Below are 27,432 nucleotides of genomic sequence, written 5' to 3' on the forward strand. Positions count from 1 at the left end.
TTCTAAGAAGCTCTAGGGATTCAGTGCCAGGTCCACATGGTCTAGAGCAACGCTCAACCTAAACTGTACAGTTTTCTTTTAAATGTTTGTGTAGGTGCGAGACACTGGTGTTAAACTTGTAACGCAGAGTATCACTACTCCCACATAAGAGCTGATCTGACGTTACACACAGAAATGCTAGATTTAAATCTCAGTTTCTGGGTCACTCTTAGTTTTGGTTAGTAATAATGACAGAGGGAGAAGGAGATGGAACTCTGTCATTTAGTAGTAGATGTGATTCTGCAGCAAGATGTCAGTTTATTATGATGTTGGGAAGTTATTTTTTATATATTTTAAATGTCATCTTACCTTAATCAGGCATTCTGTCCTGATGCTAAGCTTTTAAATTTTTGTGTGAGCACGTTGAAGTGTAAGGAATAGTCCAATACATGATGGATATTCTTAAGCAAAAGAAATGTACGAGTCATTGCTTAGCAAAAATAACACAAAATTGAAGTGTAATTGAAGTTTAACTTAAGTTGCATATACCTAAGCCCCAGAAGTGACAAAGACAAACCCCGAAGTTATGTATAAACGAAGGTTACTTTTGTCAGCCTTTTTTCTCCACTATCCTCTCCTTATTTTTCTCTCACTTGCCAGTTCAGCTTATAAAACCCTTAGGAAGCAAATATGACTTGGGAGTATTTAGCAGGCTTTCGAGTAGGACATTTGAGCAAATTATTAGCAAATTAAAAAATTTTTTCTGATGTCTGGGCTGCTATTTTTTTGTACCTCCACACTGAGGAGAAACTGTTTTCTTTAATGTGATGTGTTCTACTTTCTCACAAAGGTTAGAGGTTCATACCCTAGAAGTAAATGACTTGTTTTAGCCAAGTCTTTAGCCATTTAGTCTAAATGCAGTCTCTAATCCCTTTTGTCTCATCCTTTTGTAAGATGTAGAGAGCAGGGCTAAGGAATGGATATCGTGTGTCTCTCTGTCTATAATCAATCAGCAAAACCTTGGGTTTTTTTCCTCAGGGAATTAGTAGTCTTTATTTTTCAGCTGAACTGGTCTGATGGCTTCATACTGCAACAAGCAAATGCTTTTAACTTCTTAATATCAGCCTTTAAAACCTATTGCTTTTAGCTTTGTGTGTGCTTTCCTAAAGCTGCCAAGAAAAGTCTACCAAGCTTTGCTACACTTCTGGCCTAATAGCAAGTGTTCCTTCTGACTGCATACGGGCAGTCCCGTTGGTCCCTTGGTGGCGGTTTGGTTTTGGGTGTTGTGTTTTGGGTGTTTTTTAAAAGCTTTTCTTGCAGTAGTTGAAGGAAGGACAGACTAAATGAGAGAAAAGGGCTTTGGAGAAATTCAGGCAAGGTTAAATCAGTTACAAGCTAGAGTCAATCAGCTGGCTAGGGTAGGGAGCACTAGGCTGGTGAAAGTGTAGGCAGAGTGAGGAAGCAGAGCTGGGGCAGCTGCAGTCTCTGCTCTGCTGCTTTATGCCTCTCCCTCCATTTCTGTTCAGGCTGGTGACTTGGAGCATCCTCTTAAAATTATCCATGGTTGGCTTGGGTTGGGGAGGTACAGAGCACACTTGTAATGTAGAAAACTGGTTTTAGGTCTGAGGAGTCTTAAAGCAGAAACTGGCTGTAAGAATGCATTCTTCTCTTTGTTAGGTTGATCTGGACAGAGGGTAATATCACTTCCTCCTGATGTGTTTCCTGGCAGATTCAGAGAATTTTCGCACATTTACCCTATCTCTAACCATGTCAAAGCTGCTTTGAGAACAACTGTAAAGGAAATCCATGATTGTGCTAGTTCTTTCCCTGACAGTTTAAACTTTTAGCACTATTTCGTTAGAATGAAGCCTTTCTATGACCTCTGTTTAATAACTTTTCCAAGTACTGACTGTTGAGTAAAGAAATTGTTTCCATCTTTTCAAATTACAGGAAACTTTTTTTTACTCTTATCAATAGTGGTGTGTGATGTTAGTGATGTGTTTTTTGAAAGTCTAGAATGAGTCACTGTAAAGTCACTGAAAGGACACTAGTTACCACATTTACCCTTCTGAATAAACTTCATTTACATTTTTAATGCAGTATCTTTTGCCACAGAGTAAGAATTTAAAAGCCTCCCCTGAGAAGAGGCTGAGACAGATTGTTACCACGTAAATATTTCTAAGTCGGAAAAGATCAAACTAGGGGTGTTAGGGACATGTCCTCCTACCCTCTAGACGTTTTTAGTAAAGATGATACACTGTTATCTGAGGAACAGCAACTGTCTGGTGTGCCTGGATTTTGGCTGCCTATAAAACCATTGGGTTTGTTTTCCTGTGTTTTTAAGTTAACAGTTAATTACAGTGAAAACAACCCTAGATGCCTTCTTATTGTTTAAAATGGCTTATTTTCTTGTTGATGTGTGTTTCTTTTCATGTTCTGATGTGATCATTGAGAGTGTTTTAGAAAAACTTGTGCTTGTGCTCCTCTTGAGATAAAACACCTACAACTGAAATTTGATTACATTGATCTTCTGTATCTTATACTTAGACCTTGGTCAAGCAGCAAAAGCAGGCTTAAGGCCTCCAGTGTGTTCCAGTGCTTTCCAGGGATTTATTTACTTATTATTCAAACTTTGTTTTATCATGACTACTATACTTGGCTTTTGGGGGGTACTATACAGCAATGGCTTCAGGTATTTAAGATGAGCATTTTTTGAAGCCGTCTGCTGTCCCTGCACTCTTGTGTTGCTCGCTGTGCATCCTGCTCCTATGCTGATGTCGGTTTGGAAGGTCTCCACATGCTCACTATTTCTCAGTAGGCATCAGGTTTGTTTCTTGAGACTGCCTGCTGCTGCTTTTGAAGGTACAGAAAAGCTTTTCTCTTAGAAGGCCAGACAAAGGAGGACTTGAGTGTGATACTGCAGCCATGAGTCTCAACTGGTGCCTTTCTGGTGGGCAGAATTTTTTCCTTGTTCTAAGTAGCGAGTTTTTGGGGAACAGATTTTTCTTCTCAGGAGCTCTCGGTGTGACTCTCGGTATGCACACAAGTACAGCCACTCTGGTACTTCAGAGCAGGATGAAAGAGGTGAGAGCTTCCAAAACTGAAGGGGCTTGAGCGAGTTCTGTTTTAGCAGTGGATTTTTTTTGATCTGTAGGGCTCACTTCCTGCTTCACTGCCCGTGCTACTCCCTCTCTAGACACAACCTCTGAGGCAGGAGGCTGGCTTGTGTATTGGCTACTTACACTGTTGTAAGTACCTTTTCCTTGAGCAGAGGTGATACCTGGACACTAGGGTGTTTGTTCCCCTGATACAGGGGTTTCTAACCCTGTCAGTGCTGGTGAAACTGGTCTGTTGGAAGAGACGATAAGACTGGGGGGAGTTATTAAGCTTGAAAAGCAGTGAAATTGAGATGATGGGTCTTTAGTTATAATGTAACAGCAGCAACTGACATTACTTTCCTAAAAACCTTTCTGGGAAGAGGAGCTAGGCTATGCAGTGGTGCCAATATGCAGAAGCAGTACCCCAGGGAAATGTAGAGATTTGTTCCCATATGACTGCAATTTTTAGACAAAGTTCCTGGATTCCAGAATTGGCCAGCTTTCATTATTTTGCTGTTCTGATAATACTCACACTTTGCTTATTGATATGTTATCTGGCTTTTTCACTGTATATTAATTTTAAAGGCAAAATGGCTATTATTTGCCTAGAGACCAGCTATTCTTCTCTGTCATGACCTCCCCAAATACCACAGATTTTCTGTAGTAGTGCTCCCCCTCAAAGAAACAAACCAACAACCCACATCCTATGTGTATAATCTTAGATTTAAAAAAAGAAATGGAGAGAGATTACTAATTGCTTCTGCTATTTCCTTTTAAAAGATGTGATGTTCATACCTTAAAGACTTTTGAATTGTAAGTGGAGTCTTAACATTTGCTTTTGAACCAGTAGAGTTGATCTGAGTGTGTTCTTCAGAATTACAAAGCTCCTCAAGCACAGTAGTACAGAACTATTTAAGCACAGTATAAAACCAATGCACAGTGAAATGCCTGATACCTACTGAAGTAAATGCTACAATAGGAAGCATACGATTAAATTAACTCAGGCTACATGAAAGCAATTCAATTTTTCTTATGTCAATGGAGCTGTCTAACTTAGTGTGGCCTCACCTCGAGTTCTGGATCCCACAATGTAAGAAGGATGTAAAGGTCCTTATATGTGTCCAGAGGAGGACAACAAAGCTGGTGAAAGGGCTGTAAGGCAAGTCCTATGAGGAGCAGCTAAGGACTTTGGGCTTGTCCAGTTTGGAGAAAAGGGGGCTTAGGGGTGGCCTCACTGCTCACTACAGTTTCCTGAGGAGGGGAAGGGGAGAGGAAGGTGCTGATTTCTTCTCCCTGATATCCAGTGACAGGATGTGTGGGAGTGTTCAAAGCTGCGGCAGGGGTGATTTAGACTGAGCATTAGGAAGCTTTTCTTTACTGACAGGGTGGTCAAGCACTGGAACAGGCTTCCTAGAGCGGTGGTTGATGCCCCAGGCCTGTCAGTGTTTGAGGCATTTAGACAATGCCCTTAATAACATGCTTTAACTTTTGGTCAGCCCTGATGTGGTCAGGCAGTTGGATCGTTGTAGGGCCCTTCCAACTGAATAGTGTGTTCTATTATGAGGAAGCTGGACCGGTTTGCAGCCAGAGCATGTGAAAATATAATTTAATGGGAACAGAAACCCTTAGGTTTTAGGTATTTTTAAAAAATTGAAAGTTAAAGCCAGATTCAGAATATGGAAGGACCTTGAGCAGGTCAGTCAGCTCCCTTTTTTCCTTGGTGGTTTACATCCTTTGCCCTTGCGCACCCTTACCATTTAAGAGAGTTGAGATTAATTTGGTTTTGCTGTGAAAGACTTGCCAAATCAATCCATCCTAACAGCGTGTGTTTTCCAGCACATCTGCATGGCTCAACACTTGAAGAAAGAAGCTAGCAATAACAACAATATTAGAATTGGCAAGAAAGAATGATATCAAGAATGTCCTGAAGGTGGGCTCTGACCTCCCTGGCTGCTGGGGTTGGACCATGGAGAATACAGGCTTCTGTCCTTTGGGCAAGCAGCCCTGTGTTCCCCAACTCAAGTTACCCTTTGGTCTCGGTAGTTGCGCTTCCATTTGCTGTGGTTCTTAAGCTGAGGTGGCTGAGGCCAGATGAGACTTAATCCATACGAGACTGATTTCTTCCTGCCTGAGCCTAGAAACCTTTTCAACATATACTGTTGGACACTTAGGAGGAGAAATGAATTGATCTGTTCTTTAGAGGGTTATGATACCTGGAAGCAAAACGAAGGATGGCAGCAGTAGAATAGGAAGACTGGAAAACATGCATCTCCAGAGAAACAAGTGAATGATAGAGGGCTAGTAGCTATTCCTGGAAGATTATTATCTATTCTGCAGTACATCAACTAACTAAATGCAACAGCCATATCCTGCAGATAGTAGGCTGAAGATGAAATCTGCAAGAATCCATCAGTATTACTGTCTAAGGACTTTACCTCTGTTTCAGTTCCATTCAGTACCTGTTGTATGTTCAGTTCTCAGTTTCTGTCCCACTTTCATGTCACTTGCAGCCTGGCTAATTCCCTGCCCGATGTTTCTTGGCCAGGCTTAACTCAGATTCTGAACTAAGAACAAATGGTTCAGTTGCCTCATGACTAGATCAGTCTCAAGAGTTAGAAATTATAGTTATGTAATATGGTATTATATTTGAAACAGAAAAATCCAAGCTGAAGCTGCTTAAGATTTCTTAATTAAGTTACTAAATGAAACATGAACATAAAATCCTTTGTGCAGTTTCCATGTGTGTTGATAAATGTTTGGAGCATGAGTGTGCTCGCTGTCTCTGGAACCTTCACCAGTCAGTGATTTGGCGCTAATCTAGTGTCATCTAGTGTACAAGTGTGAATGTAACCTGCGTGGGGGTGCAATATAGGGTTTGTTTTGCAGTGGTGGAGGTTTTCACTGTCCCAAGATGCACACACACTGACAATGCTCCTTAAAAGACTCTAGGATGGTATTAAGATCACTTGATAAAAAAACAGTAAGAAATAGGCTTTTATGATAATCAGGAAGTAATAGATAACATGTATAATCTAGGACAGGCTGAGAAGCAAGTCAAGAACTACAGAATTTTTGGGAGAAATTATTCTGGTTTTGTGACAGATACCAACAGATAGTAGGGAAAGCGTTAATATTGCTGTCATGTTAAAAGGAACTGCCATGTTGAACCTTTTCCTGCCAACAATTTTTCTTTTTGACTTCTGTCAAGCTGCCCTAATGAAAAACTAGTGTTAAAGAATATTACTAACAAATTGAAGTTGCCCACATTAAAATTTGCCTTTGATTAACCAAATGCTCATCAGAAGCTGGAATTTGGTAGATGGGAATCTGAACTTAATACAAATATGAAATGTGACTGCAAAGTGAAACAATTTTGCAAATCATAGCAATATTTTGTCCTTGTATGTAAAAAAAATGTATTGATGTGAAACATCAGTCTTTCCTCACAGTTTTAAAGAATGTTGGGTAATTTAGAGATCATATGTTTTGGTTCATTTGAAATATGTAAACTTTCAGCTGTCTCCTTAATATTTATTCTCTAAATCAGATTTTTTTTTTGTAAGAATTAAAAGATATTTTAATGCTGTAGTGCATGTTTTCTAGTGGTTTGCTACTGCACCTGCATGAATGTCTTTTAAATAGCTAAATTAATGGCATGGTCAACTTTGCTTATATTCTTTTTTTTTAAATACCTTTGCTATTGTTCAGAGATGAACGGCAGCTGTGAAGAATAATGATACTTTGTCCTAAAATTTCTCCTGTGTCCTCTTTCCAACTTTCCCAATGTAGACAGACTTTGTAGCTTATAGAACATGGGCTTATTTAGTTAGAAATATCTGATTCCTGTTGCAGCCAGTTAAGGGATCAGCTTCTGACCTCTAGTGTTTTCAGTGTTGCAAGAGGAAGTTACAGCATGACTTTTCTTTGAAAAGCATGTTCACAGAAAATGACATTGCAGGGTTCCTTTTTTTGTGCTAAATGCATTTTTGTGAGTTGTCAGCTCTACAAAATCTGTGGTTCTGAAAGGAAAACTGAAACTTACTTGCCCTTCGCTAATAATGATGATCTTGCAAGCCAGGCTTATGCCCTGCAGTCAGCTCCAACTGATTGGAGCTAGAGTCAGTTCTTCCATGAGCAAATGTACATGTCAGATTATTCTGTGATATCTGCATTAACTTTACAGCGTTATTTATGGAATAAAAAGTAACAATAAACCCACTTTAATTATATTTAAGTATGTAACTCCCAGTATGGTACACTCTATATGGTACACACTAACAACTTTCAGCTATTTGTGCAGTGCCAGACTTAAGCTAGTAAATGTTGTTGCTTCCGCTGTCAGTTTATACTGACTTAACCTGGGAATGCCTGTTTCTTGTCCTCTTGTGCACCCAGTTTGAATGTAGGCTCAGCTCTCTGTTACACATTTTTTTAAAGGGCTGTGGCACCATCTTCTATTTATAGTAAAACCTTGCTTTAGTCTTGCTTTTTGATACTGTAGTGCTTGGTTACATAGTAATTTGGAGTCCATAGAACCAGAAGCTTACATGGAAAAATCAGGGTTTCAAACCAAGGGAAAGCACTTGGACAAGGATTTCTCCCGTATATTCCTGCTATCACAAGAGATCAGGTCATTCTCATTGTCTGGAATATTACTCTCTGACAGCAATGAAGCTTTTCCTATATGCAGGTGTAAACAGCATTATCTTTAGTCTGCAGGTTATGTTGCTTCTCCAATACAAATAGTCATCCCTGTACAGAGAGAAGATGGGGTTGGGGGGGGGGTAACCTATTTAGGACTGGAACAATTAGTAGTGTTGTTAATATTAAGCATTTTTTTTGTGAATTTGACCCATAGGTTGCCTTGGAAACTAGGTTCAATATAGAATTATGTATTAAAGGATCTTGTGCCTCCATGTTGCAGATTCCGTGAACTAACAGTGAATATGACAATTATTTTTCAAATCATATTGTAATGCATGCCTTGCTGCAAGAAAAGAGTCTGAAATTAGAGAAATTGCTTTGAGACTGCCAACACTGACGGTGCTCAAGGTTGCTCTCTTCATGCAGCAGAAGGGTTTGGAAGGTGGTATATTGTTCCCCCCTTTAATGTCCTGGCACATGTTATGTCCTGGTGTTGATATTTCAGAGGGATGTTTTAAAAGAACCTTTTGTCTTGTATTTTGAGGAACAGTGGACACCTTTCGTTCTAAAAGGTATTTAAATTCTGTTTGCAAGTGACTTTGAACTTGTGTGTTGTTGGAATTAACTGTTTGCTTTCTTCAAGTTTAATTAAATCTTCAGCAAAATGAACTACAGGTAGAAAAAGCAGATATTCCTATTACATTTGTATTTCTGTAATATATTGGGTTTATGTGAATTACGGTCGAAGTAAAGATTTATATACAATCAGGGTGCTTCTGTCCTCTAAAGCTAGTGGCTGCTTCAGAAATTACTCAGCTGGAGAAAAACGATGTTGCTCTTGACTTACTAGTAGCGAACTGAAGACATAGGCTACCTTCTCCATCAAGGGTGGTTATCTCAGATCTGCCAAGTTTGGTTCAGTTTCCCTTTAGAGACAAGCTGAAAGTTAGTGTTGCAGGCATTCAAGCGCAGATGACACCTTCTTGAACATCTTGAAACTTAGGAGCTGCATTTGGTTGACAAATGAGGGAAATCTCATTCCTCTTCATCTCTGGCTTTTCTTACTTGCCAATTTTTCTCTGTATCTTTCACAGCATTGCTGCTAGGGGACATACCTCTCTTCACTTATGCCTTCTGAAACTCCTATACAATAAATACCACAATATTTTATGTGTTACAACTTCTTTTTAGGAGACAAAAAAGCTTGTCATATATGTTTCCCAGTGCATGTCCTACAATGCAAGGGAAGAACATGTTTTGTTTTTTTTACTTGTCACGTGGAGACAAAGGGAAATTCCTTGTTACTAAATGAAAATTTTACTGAAAATTGCGTACACTAAGCTACGTTCCATATATTGATAGTATTCTGTAGAGATGCTTTGCTAAATTGCATATGCGGCCTCATGTGCATTGGATGTGAATTCCACCTCTGAAGCGTTGTTAATTCTTCATGCTTCTCCATAGAGTCCTGCCTGTGCTATGGTTAGTACTGAGAGGGTCAACTTGGTCTGAGCTACTGACACCCCTAGACACCTGCTGTAACTTCAGCCAGGGGAAAAGTGCTGGATGGTGTCTGTGAATAGCTTCTGTTCATGACAGAAACACGTAGGCAGTTAAAATAAGATTTTTTTTTAACATAGTACATCTGTGAATAATTTGAATAAGATTATTTTTTTTTAACAAAAACAGAAAGAAGAAGGAAAAATTCAAGGGCAGCTTAATAAATCTGATTCTAACCAGTACATCAGAGAACTGAAAGATCAGATAGCTGAGCTGCATCATGAGGTAAGTGATAAAACACTACTGTCTCTGATCCACTTGCACCTTTTGTCCTATCTTTCATTTGTAGCAGGGTTTGCTTATCTAATAGTTATTACAGCTTCAGTACCTGACTTTGCCAATGTATGTGATTTTAAATGAATGCAATACAATTAACTCCTGTACATGAGTCTCGCCATTATCCTGGGATGTAAGAGAACAAAAAATTGCTTTGTTATGTGATCTGACACTAAATGAAATCAGCATTTATGTTCCGTCTTGGTTTTTTCCTTAATTTAATGAGTTTACTGCATTTGGAGCTGTGTGCATGAAAATAAACCCCTTTATGTCTTTATTTGCTGTAGCTTTTAAGGCTAATTTAGTGAGAAACTAAACTGCATTTGTGAGAGTATAAAAGTCCATGTATAGATTTTTTCTAGTTCTTGCTGCTGTGTGAATGGATTTTACATGGTACTACACTGAGATTGCTTAAAAAGAAAAAGGATGCTTGCTTAATATCAGTTAACAGATCCTTAAGTTTTAAACTGCCAAAACCTTCAACCTATGAAATTTCTGTCTTCAAACTTCCTTGCTTTAATAGTTGTAGTAACTTTCTGTTAGTTAAAAAGATCAGAAAGTCCTGAAACCAAAATGGCTTATGTAACTACTCTGCTGGCTCATTTCAGTTCATCCTGTATTGTGAAGAAATGTCTTTACCTAATACTACGCTGCGTGTAAAATGCCCGGTCATCTTGGCGTTGTAGTCTGCTGCTGTCCCATGCGCCTTCTAATCCACAGCTCTGATAGTGCTGCTTAAAACTGTAGTATCACAGATCAACAGAACCTAATTATTTGTTTGCCTCTTTGCTTTTGGTGAACAAACACATTAAGTGCAGGTAGTGTTTTCATAACAATCTTGGTGGATTCAACCTTTTAGGACCAATCCCTTGAGAGGTATAACATAGTGGAGGATCTTGGAATGCTGTATATGCTATAGATTGAGGATAGTCTCTAGGGCCATCAGTTGAGCACCTTTACCAATCATTAAGCTCACTTAAAAACAAATTTAAAAATCAATAACCTGGCTTTTTACATTAGAGGACTATAACTAGCTTGCTTTGTTCCTTATGAGAAAGTAAGTTGCTTGTAGAATTCCCAGAAAGCCATATATTTTTGCATTAGGAATAAATAAGGCACTGCACTGACTTTTTCATCTGCTCAGCGTAGGTTTAAAAGGTGAGAAACCACTGCTTTGGAGGAAGAGTAGAATTACTGTTGGAAAGCTGTTGCCTAATTTTCTCTAGACAAGCATTTGTCATATGCCTGGCTGAGCAACCCGGTTGTCACGAAGGATACAGTTGTGTACGTGTGTAACGTGTGTAAGTTAATGTGAACAGGGTGGAATGAAGACGAGGTTTGTTAGCTCACAGAACAGCGATAATTCTGAGTAATACCAGTGATTCCCAAACAGTTAAGGCTAGACAAATCTCTATTTGCATTTCAATTTGATTGAAAGAAAATACCTAGGGAGACTGTGTATTTCAACAATAGCAGAGTTTGAATAATTCCATGTAGAAGAGTGCTCCTCTTCCAGGAAAGTGCTTTGTTGTGGCGTAATGTTGAATTTCCAAACTAGGTGAACACTATAGGAGCAACGTATCTTATTCTAGGATAGATAGAAACAGTAGGAAGAAACTCTATGGAGTAGACGTGTTCTACCTTGGCAGCATTTCTGAGTGCTTCCTTACACAGAGTTTCTTAAAGCCTGGAAGTCCTTGTTGACTAATGACTTCCCCTCCCCTTACTTTTACGTATCAATTTTTTTAAATAAAAACTTTGGAGGGAAAGCAATACTTCATCCACAATCCCTTATTTTGAACATAACCCACTGGGATGATTTTGAGACAATGTAAGGCTAAGCGTGAAATGTATGTAGCATTTATAGGCAAGTTGGTGCTAGTAAATAATAATAAAGTCTTGGATTAACATAGCTGCAAAGTAAAAACTGGTTTTGCAGTGTTCCCTGAAACAGCAAAATCTGAATAAAATGGCAATAGGAAGAGGCAAAAATGTTTGCCCTCAACTGCTAGATGTTAGGATTAGTATAATTTAGTCAATACCAATTAAATAAATCAGCTTCTTTAGATCTGCACTGAGGTGTCTTCATATATAGGTCCCTTAATGACCATGTTCATTGCTTTTTGGCTAGCTGCTTTTGATTCTACTTCTGCAAAAGCTATAAGAAACGTTACAAATTTGCAAATTCATCTTCCTGAAGATAGGGTGATGGTGTATGTGACATGCTGACCACAACCTCCCAACTGGTTAACATGTAAAAGGCACTGGTAAAGGAACAGAGTTCTGGTGACGGCATGGCTACCATCTAATGTATTGTAATTGTGGAACTTTAAACTGGGCATAAATTAATGCCGAAGTTATGGTTCAAGGTGGGGGTGGGATGGGTGTGTGTGAAACAAGATTAAATGTCTTGGCCTGGCCATTAATGTTGATTCTGCTTCTTGAACTTCTTTTTTTTCTCTCCAGTATTGCATTTTTACAGAAGTTTACATCAGAAACTGCAGCTTCTCCAAAATAATGAACAAATCCTATGTTGAATAGAAGTAACTGCAAACCAAGTCCATATTCTGGCCTTCTGATAAAGACTGTCTCATGTCTTCGGCCAGCACTCTGAATGCATGTGTTCCCCTATCAGTGGAACCTGGAGCAGCTAGATACTTGAATTGTCCTGTGATACCATCTGTCAAATGGCGATGGTACCAAGATGGGGCAACGCACAATCCACCCTTATTGCAGAGTCCCAGTGAGAGATCTGCTGTTCCATCAGGGTTTGCAAGCCGGGCCAGTAGCCAGGGACAGGGCAAACTTGGACCACCAGTAAGGAACACCAGAGAAAGGCAAAGAGGGGGGTCACTGTTACTGCCCAGGGTCTAAAGCTGAATCCTCTCCACTAAAAAGGGGCGTGGGGTGTGTACTACAGCACAGGGGCAACAGGCTGCTGCTGTGACACCTCGTGGCTTTGTAGCGGAAGAAAGTTTTTGACCCTTAGATTTCAGGTATTTCACCCATTCCAGTGTGGTAACTTAAATCAGCTACGTATCGGAACTCTGCAAATAATTTCAGATTATCAATTTTATTTTTTAAAAAGTTTTTGACAGATACTTTTAAAAACTTCCAACTGTTTGCCCCTTGTTGTGCTCTGAGTCCGTTGATTAATTTTGGGCTTTTTCTGAGCTCGAAATTCTGCATGCATCTTAAATGTGGTGCAGCTTGCAGCCCAAAGGATAAATTTCAGCTGCTTTTATTACTCATCTAGTAACAGTAACACTATAATCAGTCTTCAGGTCATGTTATGAGAAGACTTATTTGTAGTAAATACAAGTTGTTGAGTTTCTGTTACTGAGTAAAACTGCACATACTGGAAATTGGTAGTACGGCATCCAAAACTGAATCCAATGAGGCACATTGCTATCAAATGTACAAAGTAAATTAAATAGAAAAAGATGATGCCTTTTTTCTTGCCTTTCAAATAAGGTATAATAACTATAAATGGAATTGATACATTAGATTAGATTAGATTTTTGGTTTGTTCTAACGAGATACCTGCCTGATTCTTTTTATACCCAACCAGCGGATTTCTGTAGCACGGTAAGCTGAATTGTACATTGACTGCTTCACAGTAGGTATTAACCTTGTATTTGATGAAGACTTCAGGCGAGCAAACATTCAAAATCTGGAGCTTTGGGAACTTTGTAACAAGTCTTGTGTTTTAGAATTCTGCTCTGTGCACACCATCATAGATTACTCACATGCAGCTTTCTTTGCACTAATGTGAGTGACCAAATGTGGGTTAGAATCAAAATACTGAACACAATTTATATTACTATGTAAAATGCTGAATTCATACATAAATTCCTCTGTGCAGCCATAACTTCATTCTGAGTTCATGAAGATCAGTTATTATTATAACTGATTATTTAACTTTAGTAAATATGTCAGTCATTTCTATGTTCATTTCCTAGAAAGTTCCTGACAGCTATCCTTTAATCTTTTGCACAACCTATCAACATTTGAAGGCCAGCTGGTGCATAATGAAAGAACACTCACAGACTGCAGTATTTCTAGTTGGCCAATAGCTAGTTCTGTGAAAAGTTGTGTGTATTTAGTGTCAGATTAGTGCTTCACTTCCTTTCCTCCTTATTGGCGGAGTTGCTTTATTTGGCACAAAGTTGTTAGATGCTTATGCCTTTATTGTTGAAGGCTGAAACTAGTGTGAAAACCTGAAATTTTGAGGATTGTCACAAACAGGAAGTCATGACACAAACTTTTTTCAGAGCTTTTAATATGCACTAGCCTTAAGCGCTTGGTTGCCTTTTCAGAAGCTTGTGTTCCATTGCCACTTGTTCTGTTCATTAACTGAAATCTTTCCACCTAGCATTTTCTTTCTTCCTCCGTTTTCCTTCCGTTCTTAAAGCTACCTCTACAGCATTGATGACTACTTCTAGCTTAGTAGGATTTTACCCTAAAACACTTTTCCATTGTGCAGCCCGGACAGGCTGCAGCTTCTGTGAAGCAACTGTGTTACTCTGGTCAGTAAGTACACAAGGGAAGTAAGGTCTGGTGAGCGTTTTACTCTGTCACTTGACCTTACAGTCAATGTGCTTTAACTGCTGTAACATAACTGGCATGATACAGAGCCCGCTGCAGGATTTGTACTGTGGGTTACATCGTCTGAGGCTGCACAAGGAGTGCCAGTACTTCACAGAAGGTGCCTTGGATTAGACACTGAGATGTTAAGTGAAAGCAGCTTTTGGGAAACATTTTTACTATTCAAGAGAGTATCCCACTTCAGTAGGTAGTACTGAAGTAAGGCAGTTACAGTATGTGGAAAATAATACATTGAAAGTTTGGACTGTTACGAGTTTCCATTAAGTAAAGTTGAAGGTTTAAGAAAAACTAAGATAAATCTTGAACTAGTTGTTACTCATTTCAATGAAAATGACATACTGGGGGAAAAAAGGAGGTTCTTTGTAGTTTGCCACGTTTTACTTTGAATTCAAACTGAATGGAATTAAATGATTTATAAACGGCTGAAGTTTGGCACTTCACGCACTACCCCTGTGTACTTGCAGTCGCTTATATATATTACACAGCAGCTGTCTCTGCTTCCTGTTGGATGTTGCAAGGCTTGTGTGTGTTACCTAGATTACAGGCGTGGTACAAAAGATTAGAATTGACGTGCTTACCCACAAACTACACTGGCAGACCACAAGACACCTTTGGAGACAAAAGCAAGTGGTTTCCAGTCTTACAGGCTTCGTGATTTAGGACTGAAGTGCTTAAGTTTAAATTGTATTTTAAGTGAAGCTTTGTAAAGTTTGTCTTTGTCATGCTGCTAGCTGATTTTTTGTCTCTTGGAATGCTTTAATGAGTTTGCTTTGCTGTTAAATTTCAGTTTCTTTATCTGCACTATTTCAAGTGTAGGTTTGTTTTAATCTTATGACAGTTTTCCTACGAAAAGATAAATTCTGACTAATCTGTATTCAAGTCCACAAAACCAAGCAGCCTCTACAGTTTGGGGTTGCGGAGTCTTATTGCATGAGGTGATGATTCTGCTGTGTATTGGCCATCTGCGTTAGGCAACAGCTTTATGAAAGGGAGCAGCAACATACAGAAACTTCGTGCTTCCTTCACTTAGCATACGTTTTTCTTTAAAAAGCTGGAATATGGATGTTTAAGATAGCGCTTTAAAATCCATTTTTAACAATGTCTTCCTATACTTGAGGGATCCAGTAGTAGTTGCTTTTATTGTGGAAGCAGTAGAAGGATACTCTGAGTTTAGTGATGCTTTTTTTATTTGGATGGATTATTTGGTGTTTTTAACATATTCTTCATAATCTTGGCACCTTTTGCTCTTGATCTATATTCTTAGGTAAAAAAAATATTTCCAGATAAAAGGTTTCAGATCTCTGTAGAGTCAAGGAGATTTGTGGAGGGGAGAAGGTGGTTTCTAAGCATTTATTCGCAATTTTTGTTTTAGATTTGAGTAGAGCTTTCAAAAGATACTTCGATGTTTCTTTCCTACATCTCTTGCCATTCCCAGGGCATACAAAAAACTGACTGAATTTGGACTTGACTGAACTAATGCTAAAAGCATAATAAACACGAAGTTACCAGGGAAGAGAACAGAAGCAAATAGCAAGTTTTGAAATAAACTGACTTGTTTATTTGTGCCCTTTCTTTTGCTTCTCATAAGTTTCTAGCTGTTGTCTAGTCACCTTCAGCAGCCAGTGCAAACTGTGACCCTAAGGAGGAGGATCAGCTAATTCCTACTCACCTACTTTTGGTGTCTAGATAACGTTAGTAAATTGAAATAGTTGTAGGGTTTTTTATCCAAGGAATTTTGAAGAGGGGGCTATAAAATATTCAAACTGTAAGTAGGATGAAGATGATGGGTAGGGAGCATTTGTTCAGTTCTTTTCTAGTGCAAGAATTAGGATCTTCAAATTAAACTGGAGGTGTGTTTGGAAAAAACACTGGAGGATATGATTTTTGCAAATTGAAAAGATTAAATTCCTTTAGATCCAAAATAGTTCCACGTACTAAAATCCATGCTAAAACAGATTGGAAAAAATAACTGCCTAAGTTCATGGGGGGAATAATAATCCCCGGAGGTGTACAGATATCACTTGTATAACTGAAAAATGGGCTACTCAGTGCAGTTTGGGAAGAACATTCTGGGAAAGTACCCCTATGTGTTTGCCTTTTGTTACGTTCCCAGGCATCTGCTATTGTCAGAGACAGAATACAGAGCTAGTTTTCTCCTAGCTGCTCCTCTGTAGTGAGATATTTCAGGTACTTATTTGTTTAAGAGTATATTTTGAGACAAAGCAAGGATAATTTTTTTCCTAATGTGCAGGTTTTATGCACATGTGTCTGGTATTTGAATGAAAAACAAAATCTGGATGTAGTGTGGCACACTGTTCAACAGTTAGAAAATCCTCTGCCAACTGCCCATAGTAACAGTATTTCAGCACAGCTGATGGAAATGAACAAGATTACAGATGACAGACTGTTGTTATTCCATCAAATAATTTGAGCCTTTTAAAACACTTTATAATAGTAATTTTAAGTGAAATTCTGGGGATTAAATTCCTGCATATTGACAATGCAGAAAAGGGGGGATTTTTTGAAGTATTTCCCGTTTCACTATCTGAAAACTTGATGGCTATTCAAAGTAGTAGTGACCACTAGTTTACTACTCTTCCCCTCCCACATACATATAGTTTATCTAGGAACAGATCTGATATTATGTTTTAAGAACCTAATGCAGTCAGTAAGATTCTGATATAGGTGTTATCTCATGGTCTGATCTTGCTCCTGTGAGCTAACATTTTAAGATTGGCTTAATGAAGAGAGATATAAAAGTTGGAGATTAAATACTATGCTTTTAAAAGATTTTGTTTGTGTAAATAAAATCCAAGACACTTAAAGTAATTACTTTGAGGGTAAATAATGCATAAGTTATGACCAAATGAGTAATTGATAACATGGCTGAATTAAGGATACGTTTTGCAACTTGGGTTAGCTTTCTAGGCTTTCACTGCTGAAACTAAAATGGAGAAGGGAAAGTATATTGTAGCCATCAGTGTGAAGGATTAAAAAACCCCACCTATATAAGCCACATCATACAACACCTAAATAAAATTCAGTGCATTATAGTACACAGGAGGAAGGTTTAAACCACACTAACAGTTCCTTTGGTCTTACCTACCATACAAGTTTATAGTATTTAAGCTGTGTTTCAAACCTGCCAAACTTCCTCCTTGTTTTTTTTAATTACTAGCTAATAATTTTAAATCAGTATGGTACAGTGGGCGGTTCTGGTCCCCAGCACAGCTTAGTCCAGGTTGTCCCCCGAGGAGACTAGGAAATATCTTTAAAAGCACGATTCCTGATGATTCCTGCATTGGCCACAGGTGGACATAAAATTATGATGCTGCTTGTGGCCCATTGGTAGCACAAGATGGGTTGACTGCTTCTAGCAGTGCTCCTAGCTCCTGTTTTTCTCACAATAATAGCATCTGGGCTTGACGACGGGATACCAGCAGGAAGCGTTATTCCTCTCCTCTGTTAACTTTGTTACTAGGTTTCCTTTACCAAATCGAATGTTCCCTTATCTGAAGCACCACTAGACTACATCAAGAGCAGGTAAAGAACTGCAGGCTTAGCCCTGCTGTGCTCGGATTGCTAGTCCAGTTGCATGGTTCGAATGTGCCTATGCTGTGTTGCAGTTGCAACTGCAGGGTGGGCACATCTAACTTGTAAAGCTATGACTGGCTGTACATAGCTTTGCTTGATGGAGATAGGAGGATTAACTGGGGAAAATTAATTCTAGTTCAACTTACTATAATTTTTTTGGAAGTTCTCTGAAGACATACTTAATGGGTGATGGCTAGCAGTGGATCAGATCATATGGGCAAATAAGAGAAGATCAGATTTATCAGCATTTAAATATCTTGGAAACAGAAATAGGTAACACTTCTTTCATCAGAACTAAGGAGAGAACAGCATGTCCAAAAAGGCCTAGTACATTCCCTGTAAAACTTATAATTAGACATAATGCTTTTCCACTCAGTCTTTTGACAACTTGTTTTTCCCCCTGTCTTCTGGAAGGAACGCCCTATTTGCTTTCCATGTAGTACAGGCAGATGTATATTTGTCTCTTGGCAATTGTCATTTTACTTGCTTGCTTTTGTAAAACCAGCTAATCTTTGTGGGATTTATTTCAGTCAATTTTTACATTATTGTCACTAAAGCTGTTGTGTTTGTTAAAAGTACTTTAATAACTCTTGCAAAGCACTTGTTTCTCAATACTGACTAGAATCACATTAACACATTCTAATAGTTTGTTTTACTAGACAAATGCTTTCAAAATATGTGGCTCTATAAATGTTTTCTTACTTGATAAGAAATGTTGCCCCTGAAAGGAAATATGTTAGCCCTCAGATTTACAAAGTAAGCATTTCAACTTGTGGTGGAAGTTTATAGCACAATAAATCATGTGCTTTTCTTTTACCATATCTTGCAAGCACAGTTGGACAAGAGACCATCAGATTTTTTCCTCCCCACAAGTAAAGTTCTTGAAAGGCTGCTGGACAGCTAAAAATGTAGTTGCTTTACTAGTACGTGTCAAAGTTACAGAGCCTCTGTGCTGGCAGAGTCTGATTTAAGTGGTTGTGGTCAGTCTGAGGAACCTGTGATGTGATAAGATAGTGCTTGTGAGATCATGTGGTTTGCAAACACCCAATCTAATGTAGCAGCTTTGTCTACACAGGATAGTTAAATATATACTGTATGCTTTAGAAAAGTGAATTGCTTTATTCCTTTAATTCAGCTTGTCTTCGGGAGTCAGAGATGTTCTACTGGCTTGATAATACCGAGATGGTTACAGAAGTGTGAGACTGAACAGATGGGGAGTCTTAGTTCTCCAGTAACTTTCTCCAGTTTAGTCACCCTGCCCTTAATAAAACAACTATCTTTAGAAACTGTCTGGCTTAACTAAGCAATCAACAGGCAAGAAGGTTTATTGCACAATGGAATCCCCATGTATTCTATGAACATCTGTTGTTTAATTCAATTAATTTTGAATGGGTGTTCATAGAGTAATTAAAACAGACATGTTAGAGCGGCCCAAAAAGGTGGGATTGATTCTGTAGTGGTGGTACTTCATTCCACAAATCTTTGGCCACAAAATCCATCTTCATCTTTACATCAGGTAAGGTTGCTTCCTCTCCCATATCCCCAGTAAGAACACCATCAATAAAGTATCTTCCATCTCTCGTGAGAGTGAAGGAAACCTAAATGTGAACAGTGTAACCAGGACAGTGATGTAGTCTGTCCTCAAACGGAATAGATATGACTTTCTTCACCTCGATGAGGCCAGCAGTTTTAGGTATGAGTCTTAACTGTTTCACTGCCACTACTGACAGGTTAGATTCTGTGATGAAATAAATGAAGATTGGTCATTGTTCTCTTTACAAACATTTCCCCTTTTTTTCCTGACTGTATCCTACTGTGTCAAAGCTCCAGATCTGTCTTGTTAAGCAATATACCAGTCTTGATTGCAGCATTACTGAACTATACTAAGTCCCTGTTGCAGAGTTTGTTTGGCTTGCCAAAGCAAGTAAACTGATCATAGACAGCTATTTCATTGCCATGGCAATAATGCTCTTCTCTCAAGTGTTGAAGCTGTGACCTGTCTGCTGTACTAGTTAGAGCTATGTCAGGGTCCATCCTATGTTTCTGCCTATAAATCTAGTTTTGGGGATTGAAAAGTAGAGGGATTGAGATTCTGTTGGTTTGAATGTGTCTGAACAAGGAGCAGCAGTTCCTTCCAAAAATTTTGTGTTGGCAACCATACCATACACGGGGGCCATCTACGTGAGAAAGCTCAGGAGAGGAATGCTATGTATGAGCTTGTAACGTGTGTCTAAATTTATCTGAATACAAGTGGGGCAAACAGTGGAAATGTGGTGGAAACCCCTCCTAAAATAATTTTGTCACACTCAGAATGGCAGCTAGCATGGATGGAAGTAATTTGTGCAGTCAGAGGCAAAAATAAATGTTACTTAGTCCATTTAAAAATCCTGAGTTTAACTCCTGCTTTAAAAGGACAGAGTAAAAGTGCGAAATGATCATTTCCTGTAACTGTTGCCCATAATGGGTACCTTTTCAGTCTCTATCAGCCAGTACATTCTAGTTAATGCTTGAGGTTTCAGTAAGTTTTGTATTTATAGTTGCATGCTCTTGGGAGAAGGAGCATTGAGATTTAGGTAGTCCCTTGGATATAATAATTGCAGTATACTCAGTGTGATCATGCTGCTGTTTTAAAATATTTTTGTTGCCATGTCCTCACTCCAAATAAACACTTTCATTAGAACTTCTTGTAGGAAGAGTTTCTGGGAACTTTCCTTCCACCTACCAACTAGTTATTTACAGAAACTGCCCAGGGTTAAGTCAGCTTAGAACTTTTTTTGGAATTGCATACAATCTCGCTACAATAAACTTGTCAGATCTTCAAAAAATTCCCTCAGTAGATAAAATCTGACTTACTGTTTCCAAAGACTGATTTCTTTCGAAAACAGTTTAAAAGCTGGGTACTTCCTTAAGCTGTTGCTATTTCAATTGCAAATTTGATACAGAACTACAAAGTTTAATTGGATTACTCGACACTAGGTCAAAACCAGATTCTTTAACCATATAGTGGAGTGATCAAAAAGTCATGACCTCCCATTGATCGCTTTATTGGTTTCCTGTTCTGATTCACTGGAAACCTTCTGGTCTGAACACTTGTTGCTAGTTTTAATCTTTGTCACGTTTACAATACAGCAGACTTGTCTGTGGTAAAACTGATATACAACATACATTTAACATCATATTTCCTTTTGGCTCAAGTGCTTTTTAACTGATAATGTTGAAAAAATACTTTTTATAGAAACTTAAGGCAGGAAATGTAAGAGTACATTCAGAGCAATATGAATAAATAGGACAGCTGGAGATGAGCTTTCTTTTAATGCATTAAAACAATTTCATAGTTATTTAAACTTTGTGACATCTATAGGGATTTCGTAAAGCATTTTGTGTTACTGTGAGACTGAATATGACTTACAGAAACTGGCAATTTAAAACAGAGGCCAAATATTTAAGGGCTATTAAAAAATCCAGAAGCTTGAAATGACTCGCTCTTGGAAATTTTTTGATGCTCTTTTGCTTTTCCCTTACGACACACTGCAGTGGTATGAACTCTGTCTAGTGATATGGTCAGCAAAGTTCATTTGAGAGAAATATTTCAGGTTGTACACCAGTGTGTTACTCTGGGTCATCCTTGCAAAAGTACAAGTTTCAAAGACAAAGGTAATTCTTCCCTTAAACAGGAGAATTTATTCATTAGTCATGTACATGAGCTTGGATTCCAAAGAGTTAATGATGAGTGGGGCAGATTCATCTAATGTAGTACCTCATGGCTGTTGCTTTTAATCCCACTATAGATAACAAAAATATCTCAGTCCGGAAACTCTTTGGGTGTTTATCTTTTAAGAACAGCAGCCATATTTGTACAACCAAAAAAAAGGTGGCCTAGATCTGTTCAGGTATGTAATGTTGTCATTGACTGCTGCGCTGGGTTGGGCCTGCAATAGGCTTATCAAGCCTGGAGTTTAATACTTGCTCTGACTTCTGATCAGCTTCTGTTGTTGCCAGTTTGAAGGTGTTTTGCTGCACTTGCTGTTCCAAGTGGATGGCTCATACTGCAACTATATCAGATTGAACTCAATTCATGAATTCCAGAAACAGTTGCACTGTTTTGAGATAGTGTGGATCAAGAAGTTCAGACACGTATGAGACCCTGGAGACAACTGCATATGGACAGATGCAGTCTCCCCACCGTTAAGTTATGCTGCAAATCAGCCTTCTTTGAACCCTTCTGCTATACTGAAAGTAATATAAAATAACTTTATCTGCTTCTTTTTGTTTGTCCTAAAACCCATAACAAATCAAGTGAACTTTTCTCCTAGATTCATTTTATTACACTTCAAAATAAGGAGCCAAATACTCCACCAAGTCCTCTAAGAATTTTTGTCAACTGATTTTTATCTTGGTATGAGCATTATAAAATGGGGGGGGGGGGGGGGCAGACGAGGTGATGCTAGCAGGAAGTAAATACAGCTCTGAACTCATGCATACAAAGCAGAGTTAATTTTCCTTAAGAAATTATTTTATATTCTTTAGAAATACTATTATATCGAAACCACTAAACTAGCACTATTCTAGAATCATTAACTCTTACTGAGGTCTGTTGTTGATTCTGCAGGTTTCCTGTTTTAGTCACGCTAAACTCAGTCCTAAATAAATGGACAAATGTGCTAAGGTGGATCCCAGACAGTCCTGAATGTGCTGGAGTACAGCTTGGCTCTTCCTACAGGGGTTGGCTAACAACTTCATCTCAAAGGTCATTGCTAGACTCACTAAAAACCAGAGTTTTGTTTCCGAGTGAAACTTCTGGTGAAAATTTTTAGATGAGGAAATTAATTTCCACATTTAAAGGACATAAAAGACAAAACTATGTCTTAAAAAAAAAAAGCCTCCATGATAAATGGAATGTTTAATAGTGATTTATCTACTACTAAGCAAAGGAAGCAATTTTGCAAACAGATTTTGAATTGCTCTCACTGCATGGTATTTGTAAGCATGATCAAGACATTTCCTGCTTTCTTAAGTCACAGTACCCAATGCACTGGATTTTTCTAAAGAGCAATTTCAGTTTGCATGATTTTGCTTGACTAGTCTAATACCTGAAATTAGACTGATTAGAATCTTGAGTACTACCTTACAAACATCAGTTTTGGGTGTGTGGGGGGGGAGGCACAAGCAAAGACAAATTGTAATAAAGCGATGTAATGGTGATTCCAATCTGCTAAACCCCAAATTTATGTCAACCCCCACCCTGAACACTTCAGGCTAACTTTAATATTTGTAGTTTAGGGGAACTACAAGGGGTGAAAAGTATGTTTGTCCAGGTTAGTGTTGTAGTAGAACTTCCCTGAAATAGTTTTCCAGAGTTTTTTAATGCATTTTTAAATGTATTCACTTTCCACCCTGTGTCCATGACTATTCAACAAGCCATTAGAATGTGTTGAACAACTTGATTTCAATAAAATCTAGATAATTTGCTGGGATTTTTTTGGAATTTGACAAAAAATTGGATGTTGGGGAAAGGAGCAGTAACGAGAACAATATAGTAACACTTCCTCTTTGAGAATATAACTGTCTGTTGTAGCAATTTCAAAATTAGATCTTAAGCTGAAGCAGAACATCTTCAGGAAATCTGAGAAGAGTCAAAGTTGTTCTGGAAGAGTTTTAATCTTAGTATTTTAAATTAAAAATAAATAAAGACCCAAAACTGTGTGAAAGCAATAAATGAAGAGGTAACCTATTTCCTGAATTTGTCTGCTGAGGATATCTCTGTTGCAGATCTCTTCCATGTCTGCCTCACAGTGAAAGGAAAAGATGGTTCATTGTGATTTTTCTCACCCCCTGTTGTTTTTTTTTACATATTCCTTGCATATCTTTTAAGGTCTACAAAATGTATTCAAATTCAGGTTTTAAATCTCTAGAGGTAGATATGGCACTGGAGAATCCAAAATGGCTTCTGTAAGAGATGTGGGGGTGACCATCTCTGCAGCTTTTCATATGGATTACAGGGAAGAGAAGCCCATACTGTCCCTCTCAGCTGTCACCTTTCAAACAGTGAGTCCATGGTATGAGGGCCTCTTCCTCAGGAGGGATGGCAGCAATCAGGTAATGGGAGCAAGCAGAGTGAATGGGAGCTCCTGGATTCAGTATCTGGTTGGTTTGGGTTTCTTGAATCATCAGTAATTTCCAAGAATGACCCTTGTCTGGCATTGCTTATGGCTGTTATTTACAAGTTAATAATACTAATTATGGCTGCATTTATAGCTATGGCTTTAGGAAAAAAAAACCCTTAATGTTAACTGAAGTGAAACAGGAAATTCACTGACACTGAAGTAAAAGCCACAACTCTGAGCTTTGTCCTAATACAGTTACAGTGATAACACATTTCTGATTCAAGATATCTTTTTCAAATTTATTTTTAAATTTGTTAGAGAATGTGTCATTGTTTCCAAACAAAGAATGTTGTTGTATTATATGGTGTTGACTTATTTTACACATAATCTTGAGAGCTATACAAATTGTCAAGCAGCTCTCAAAAGACTATCCTCTGTCTCTTGCATATGATCCACATGTTTGGGTAAAAACTCTCATGCTTGAGGAAAATGAAGAATGTCTTTAAAGTTGGTTTGTTTTGCATTGAACTTTTTCTTTATTGTAGCATATAATAAGCTATACTTAAGGGTTTTTTTAAATCTCATATTTTTCAAAGATCAAGCAATAGCTTTCATTAAAATGCTCTGATACAGTTCTGTCAATGTGTGCCTAGTGTCCCTTTCATATAAGGAAGCTGATTCTGTTGGGGAGCTTTAGAAACCCCATTTGCATTGTAGCTGTACAGCCATTAAACTAGCGAAGAATTGGTTTAGGTGATGGATTGCTAATATTAGTTTCTGCAACTATTTGTTTAGCTCATGACTCCATTCGTGCAGCGTTCATGTTGCAGTAGTTTCAGTATGAATGTGGCTCAGTGTGGAAGTACAACTGTACATTGAAAAATGGGCTTCAGAGAGCTTAAGGTATCTAAGGAGTTGCCTGTGTTCATGGAAGTGGGAAAGGTAGCATGAAGAGGCCTGCAGCCTTAACATTGTTCAGTCTTCTTGTATGCATGTACGGAAATGCTTCTGCATTGTAGTACCTACTGAACATAGTATTTGTCTGGACCAGTATCTGTCTCCCAAATGACAACATGTTTTCCATTAATTCAGACTGAGATGCTGCGACTACTCCGTTTTCAAAGATAAGCGTTTTTCCAAAAGAAGTTACTGGGAGCTTTTTTTAAAGAAGTGGTAGTGTACTAGTGTATGCCTTAAACTGGAGTGATCTCATCAGCTGTCAAGTATGAAGTATGATAAGGGATCCTATTAGATGCTGTGGACCATTAGTCTCAGGAATTTATAAGAACTCTAAATTGTTTTTATTTGTGTTAACTGTGATTATAATTGAATAGATCATAACTGATATTTTTAATTGGCTTGTAATTACATTTTGACTTCTAAATCTCTGTTTTCATGTTACCAAGTGGACAATGCTTTTTTGAATTATGGAACAGGTATTTGAAAATGTTTGACTTGTTTCTCTTCATCTAAGTGTGGTTAGATCATACTTTCAGCAACACTCTAGTTTTCTTTTGAATCGTGTTTGGTTTTTAAGCAGGAAATCTTACTAAGACTTTCTACTGTTACTAAGGTGGAGACAAATAAAGAGGGAACTCTGATTTTTAGAGATTTTTACTCTTGCTGTAAGTAAAACACTGAGAATTCAGTAACTATTCTTTAAACAAAAATTTAACATGCTGCCTTTTGCCAAAACCAATTTCCTTCACCCAAGGCAGTAGTCATATTTTTTATCATATTTTGATCTCACTTGTGTATTGCTTGCTTATCCTACTGTGAGTAGATTGAGTATGTATTGGCAAGCTTTGTTAAACCTCTTCTTTACTACTTCAGAATTGACTAATTTTCAAGAATTAGTTACTGAAGCCTTATAAAGGGAGCAGAAAGTAACGTTTTAGTTTGACTTCTTTCCACCACTGAATTCACAGGTTACAACATAGAAATGTCTCCCAGAGCTTAAGTAGAACTTTCTTTCACAAAGTCCCACTTGAAAATTTGACCTATGTTCTCTATTTAAAAACAAAGGGGCTTAGAAATAGAACTTGCTTGCAACTGACTAGCACCCTTCAAACTATTCTGTGATTCTGTGATTTAACATGGAAGAACTTTTGAATTGTACTAAAACTTCTGAATTTCTCTTTACTGTCTCTCCTTCATGCCTGGCTTGATGAGGCAGTCAGCACCAGGTAAGAAAGTTTATTCTGAGGTTCAAGGATCTGATTGTTAGCCTTTTTTCAGCTCTTTTGAATTTGTGAAAGTACATTGTTACCTGCTAAGAGTATGTACAGTTAATCTTTTCATACGTTGATCAGTAGGACATACAGTTTGTCTTTAAATGCTGAGTTCTTTAGGCACAAGGGGGTAGGTAAATGCAAACATTATTACTAAGATTCTGTTCTTGATTCAGCTGGCTTTTGAAGGGATATTGATGACGTACATTTTGATCTCATAACATTATTAAAACCCTTTGGGGTGTCCTGAAGACCATGTGGATGTGCTGTACTGAAAACTGGGTTGAAGCTGCAGTCACCTAGACAGTACGACCTGGATTTGAGAATTAAAAGCAAAACATGTGGGTTTACCAGACCTGGGTTGTTGGTTTTTTTTTTACAGATGTGATCAGATTTGAGATTCTTGCAAAACAGGCAGAAAGAAACAGCCAAGGTTCATTTGAATGCCACTTGTTGGGGTGACAGAGGTCTAGTTCCCTTCACATGAAGGAGGGCCAGACCCAAAACTGAAAGGCTTTAACCAGGATTGCCTCTGTACAAAAGAGAAGTGACAGACCCTGGGGTGTAAGACCATACTCTGCTCAACATGGCTGCAAGAAAAAGGGCTGTTGTTTTGCCTTCAGGTGTAATGATAAGGATAGAGTAGAACTGAGGGGTGGGGTGTTTGGGCTGGGTCTGTGTGGGCTCCCCCCCACCAAGTCCTTAGTTGTATTTCCCTTTATCTTGATATCCTTGCCCACACGAATGACGAGACCTCGGCATAATGCTTTACTTTCTACTTTAAGCTCTTTCATGTTCAAATAAAACACTGTCGGCAAGAATCTCAAGAAGGCTCTCTTAAAAAGGTGACAGATGAACTTCAATGTGAATAAGGTAATTCATCAATTGCAAAATCTACGCCATACCTCCATGATGGCAAACACAGAATTGGTAGTTAAAAATCAGGAAAGATATTTTCAAGTTGTCGCTGAGAGTCCTCTGACACCATTGGCTTAGTGTGCAGCAGCAGCCAAAACGGATGACAACATTGGGTGTCAATAGGAAGCTTACTAAGAACAGACAAAAGGGGTTTATTGCCACTGCGAAACCTTGGTGTGGAGCTGGTCTCTACACCTCAAGAATGGATGTAGAGAGTTTAAAGAAGGTCTGTAGAGAAGTTAAAGGGCAACTAAAATGATCAGTGGTCTTGAGCAGTGCCTGTTGTGAGAGGCTGTTTTAGAGAAAAGGCTGAGGGAGGTGTTATGATGCAAGTTTCAGAATCATGACTGAAGAACTGCTGTTCGCCAGTTGTTTCTGCATTACTAGAATTTGGGGCCAATTCCTGAAACAAGTAGGAGA

The 27,432-nt window shown here is 38.4% G+C and overlaps 1 protein-coding gene across 6 annotated transcripts in view; it reads left to right on the forward strand.

The window, feature by feature from the left end:
- EVI5 (ecotropic viral integration site 5) overlaps positions 1 to 27,432 on the forward strand; it is a 68,908-nt gene that overhangs the window by 37,030 nt on the left and 4,446 nt on the right. For all 6 annotated transcript variants that reach the window (XM_086462767.1, XM_086462768.1, XM_086462766.1 and 3 more), the window contains one exon: positions 9,411 to 9,506. In XM_086462767.1, the coding sequence (XP_086318893.1) occupies positions 9,411 to 9,506 (96 nt within the window). The remainder of the gene's footprint in view (positions 1 to 9,410; positions 9,507 to 27,432) is intronic.

This window comes from Leptosomus discolor, chromosome 3 (assembly GCF_034619465.1).
Source record: "Leptosomus discolor isolate bLepDis1 chromosome 3, bLepDis1.hap2, whole genome shotgun sequence".
Classification (NCBI taxonomy): Eukaryota; Metazoa; Chordata; class Aves; order Leptosomiformes; family Leptosomidae; genus Leptosomus; species Leptosomus discolor.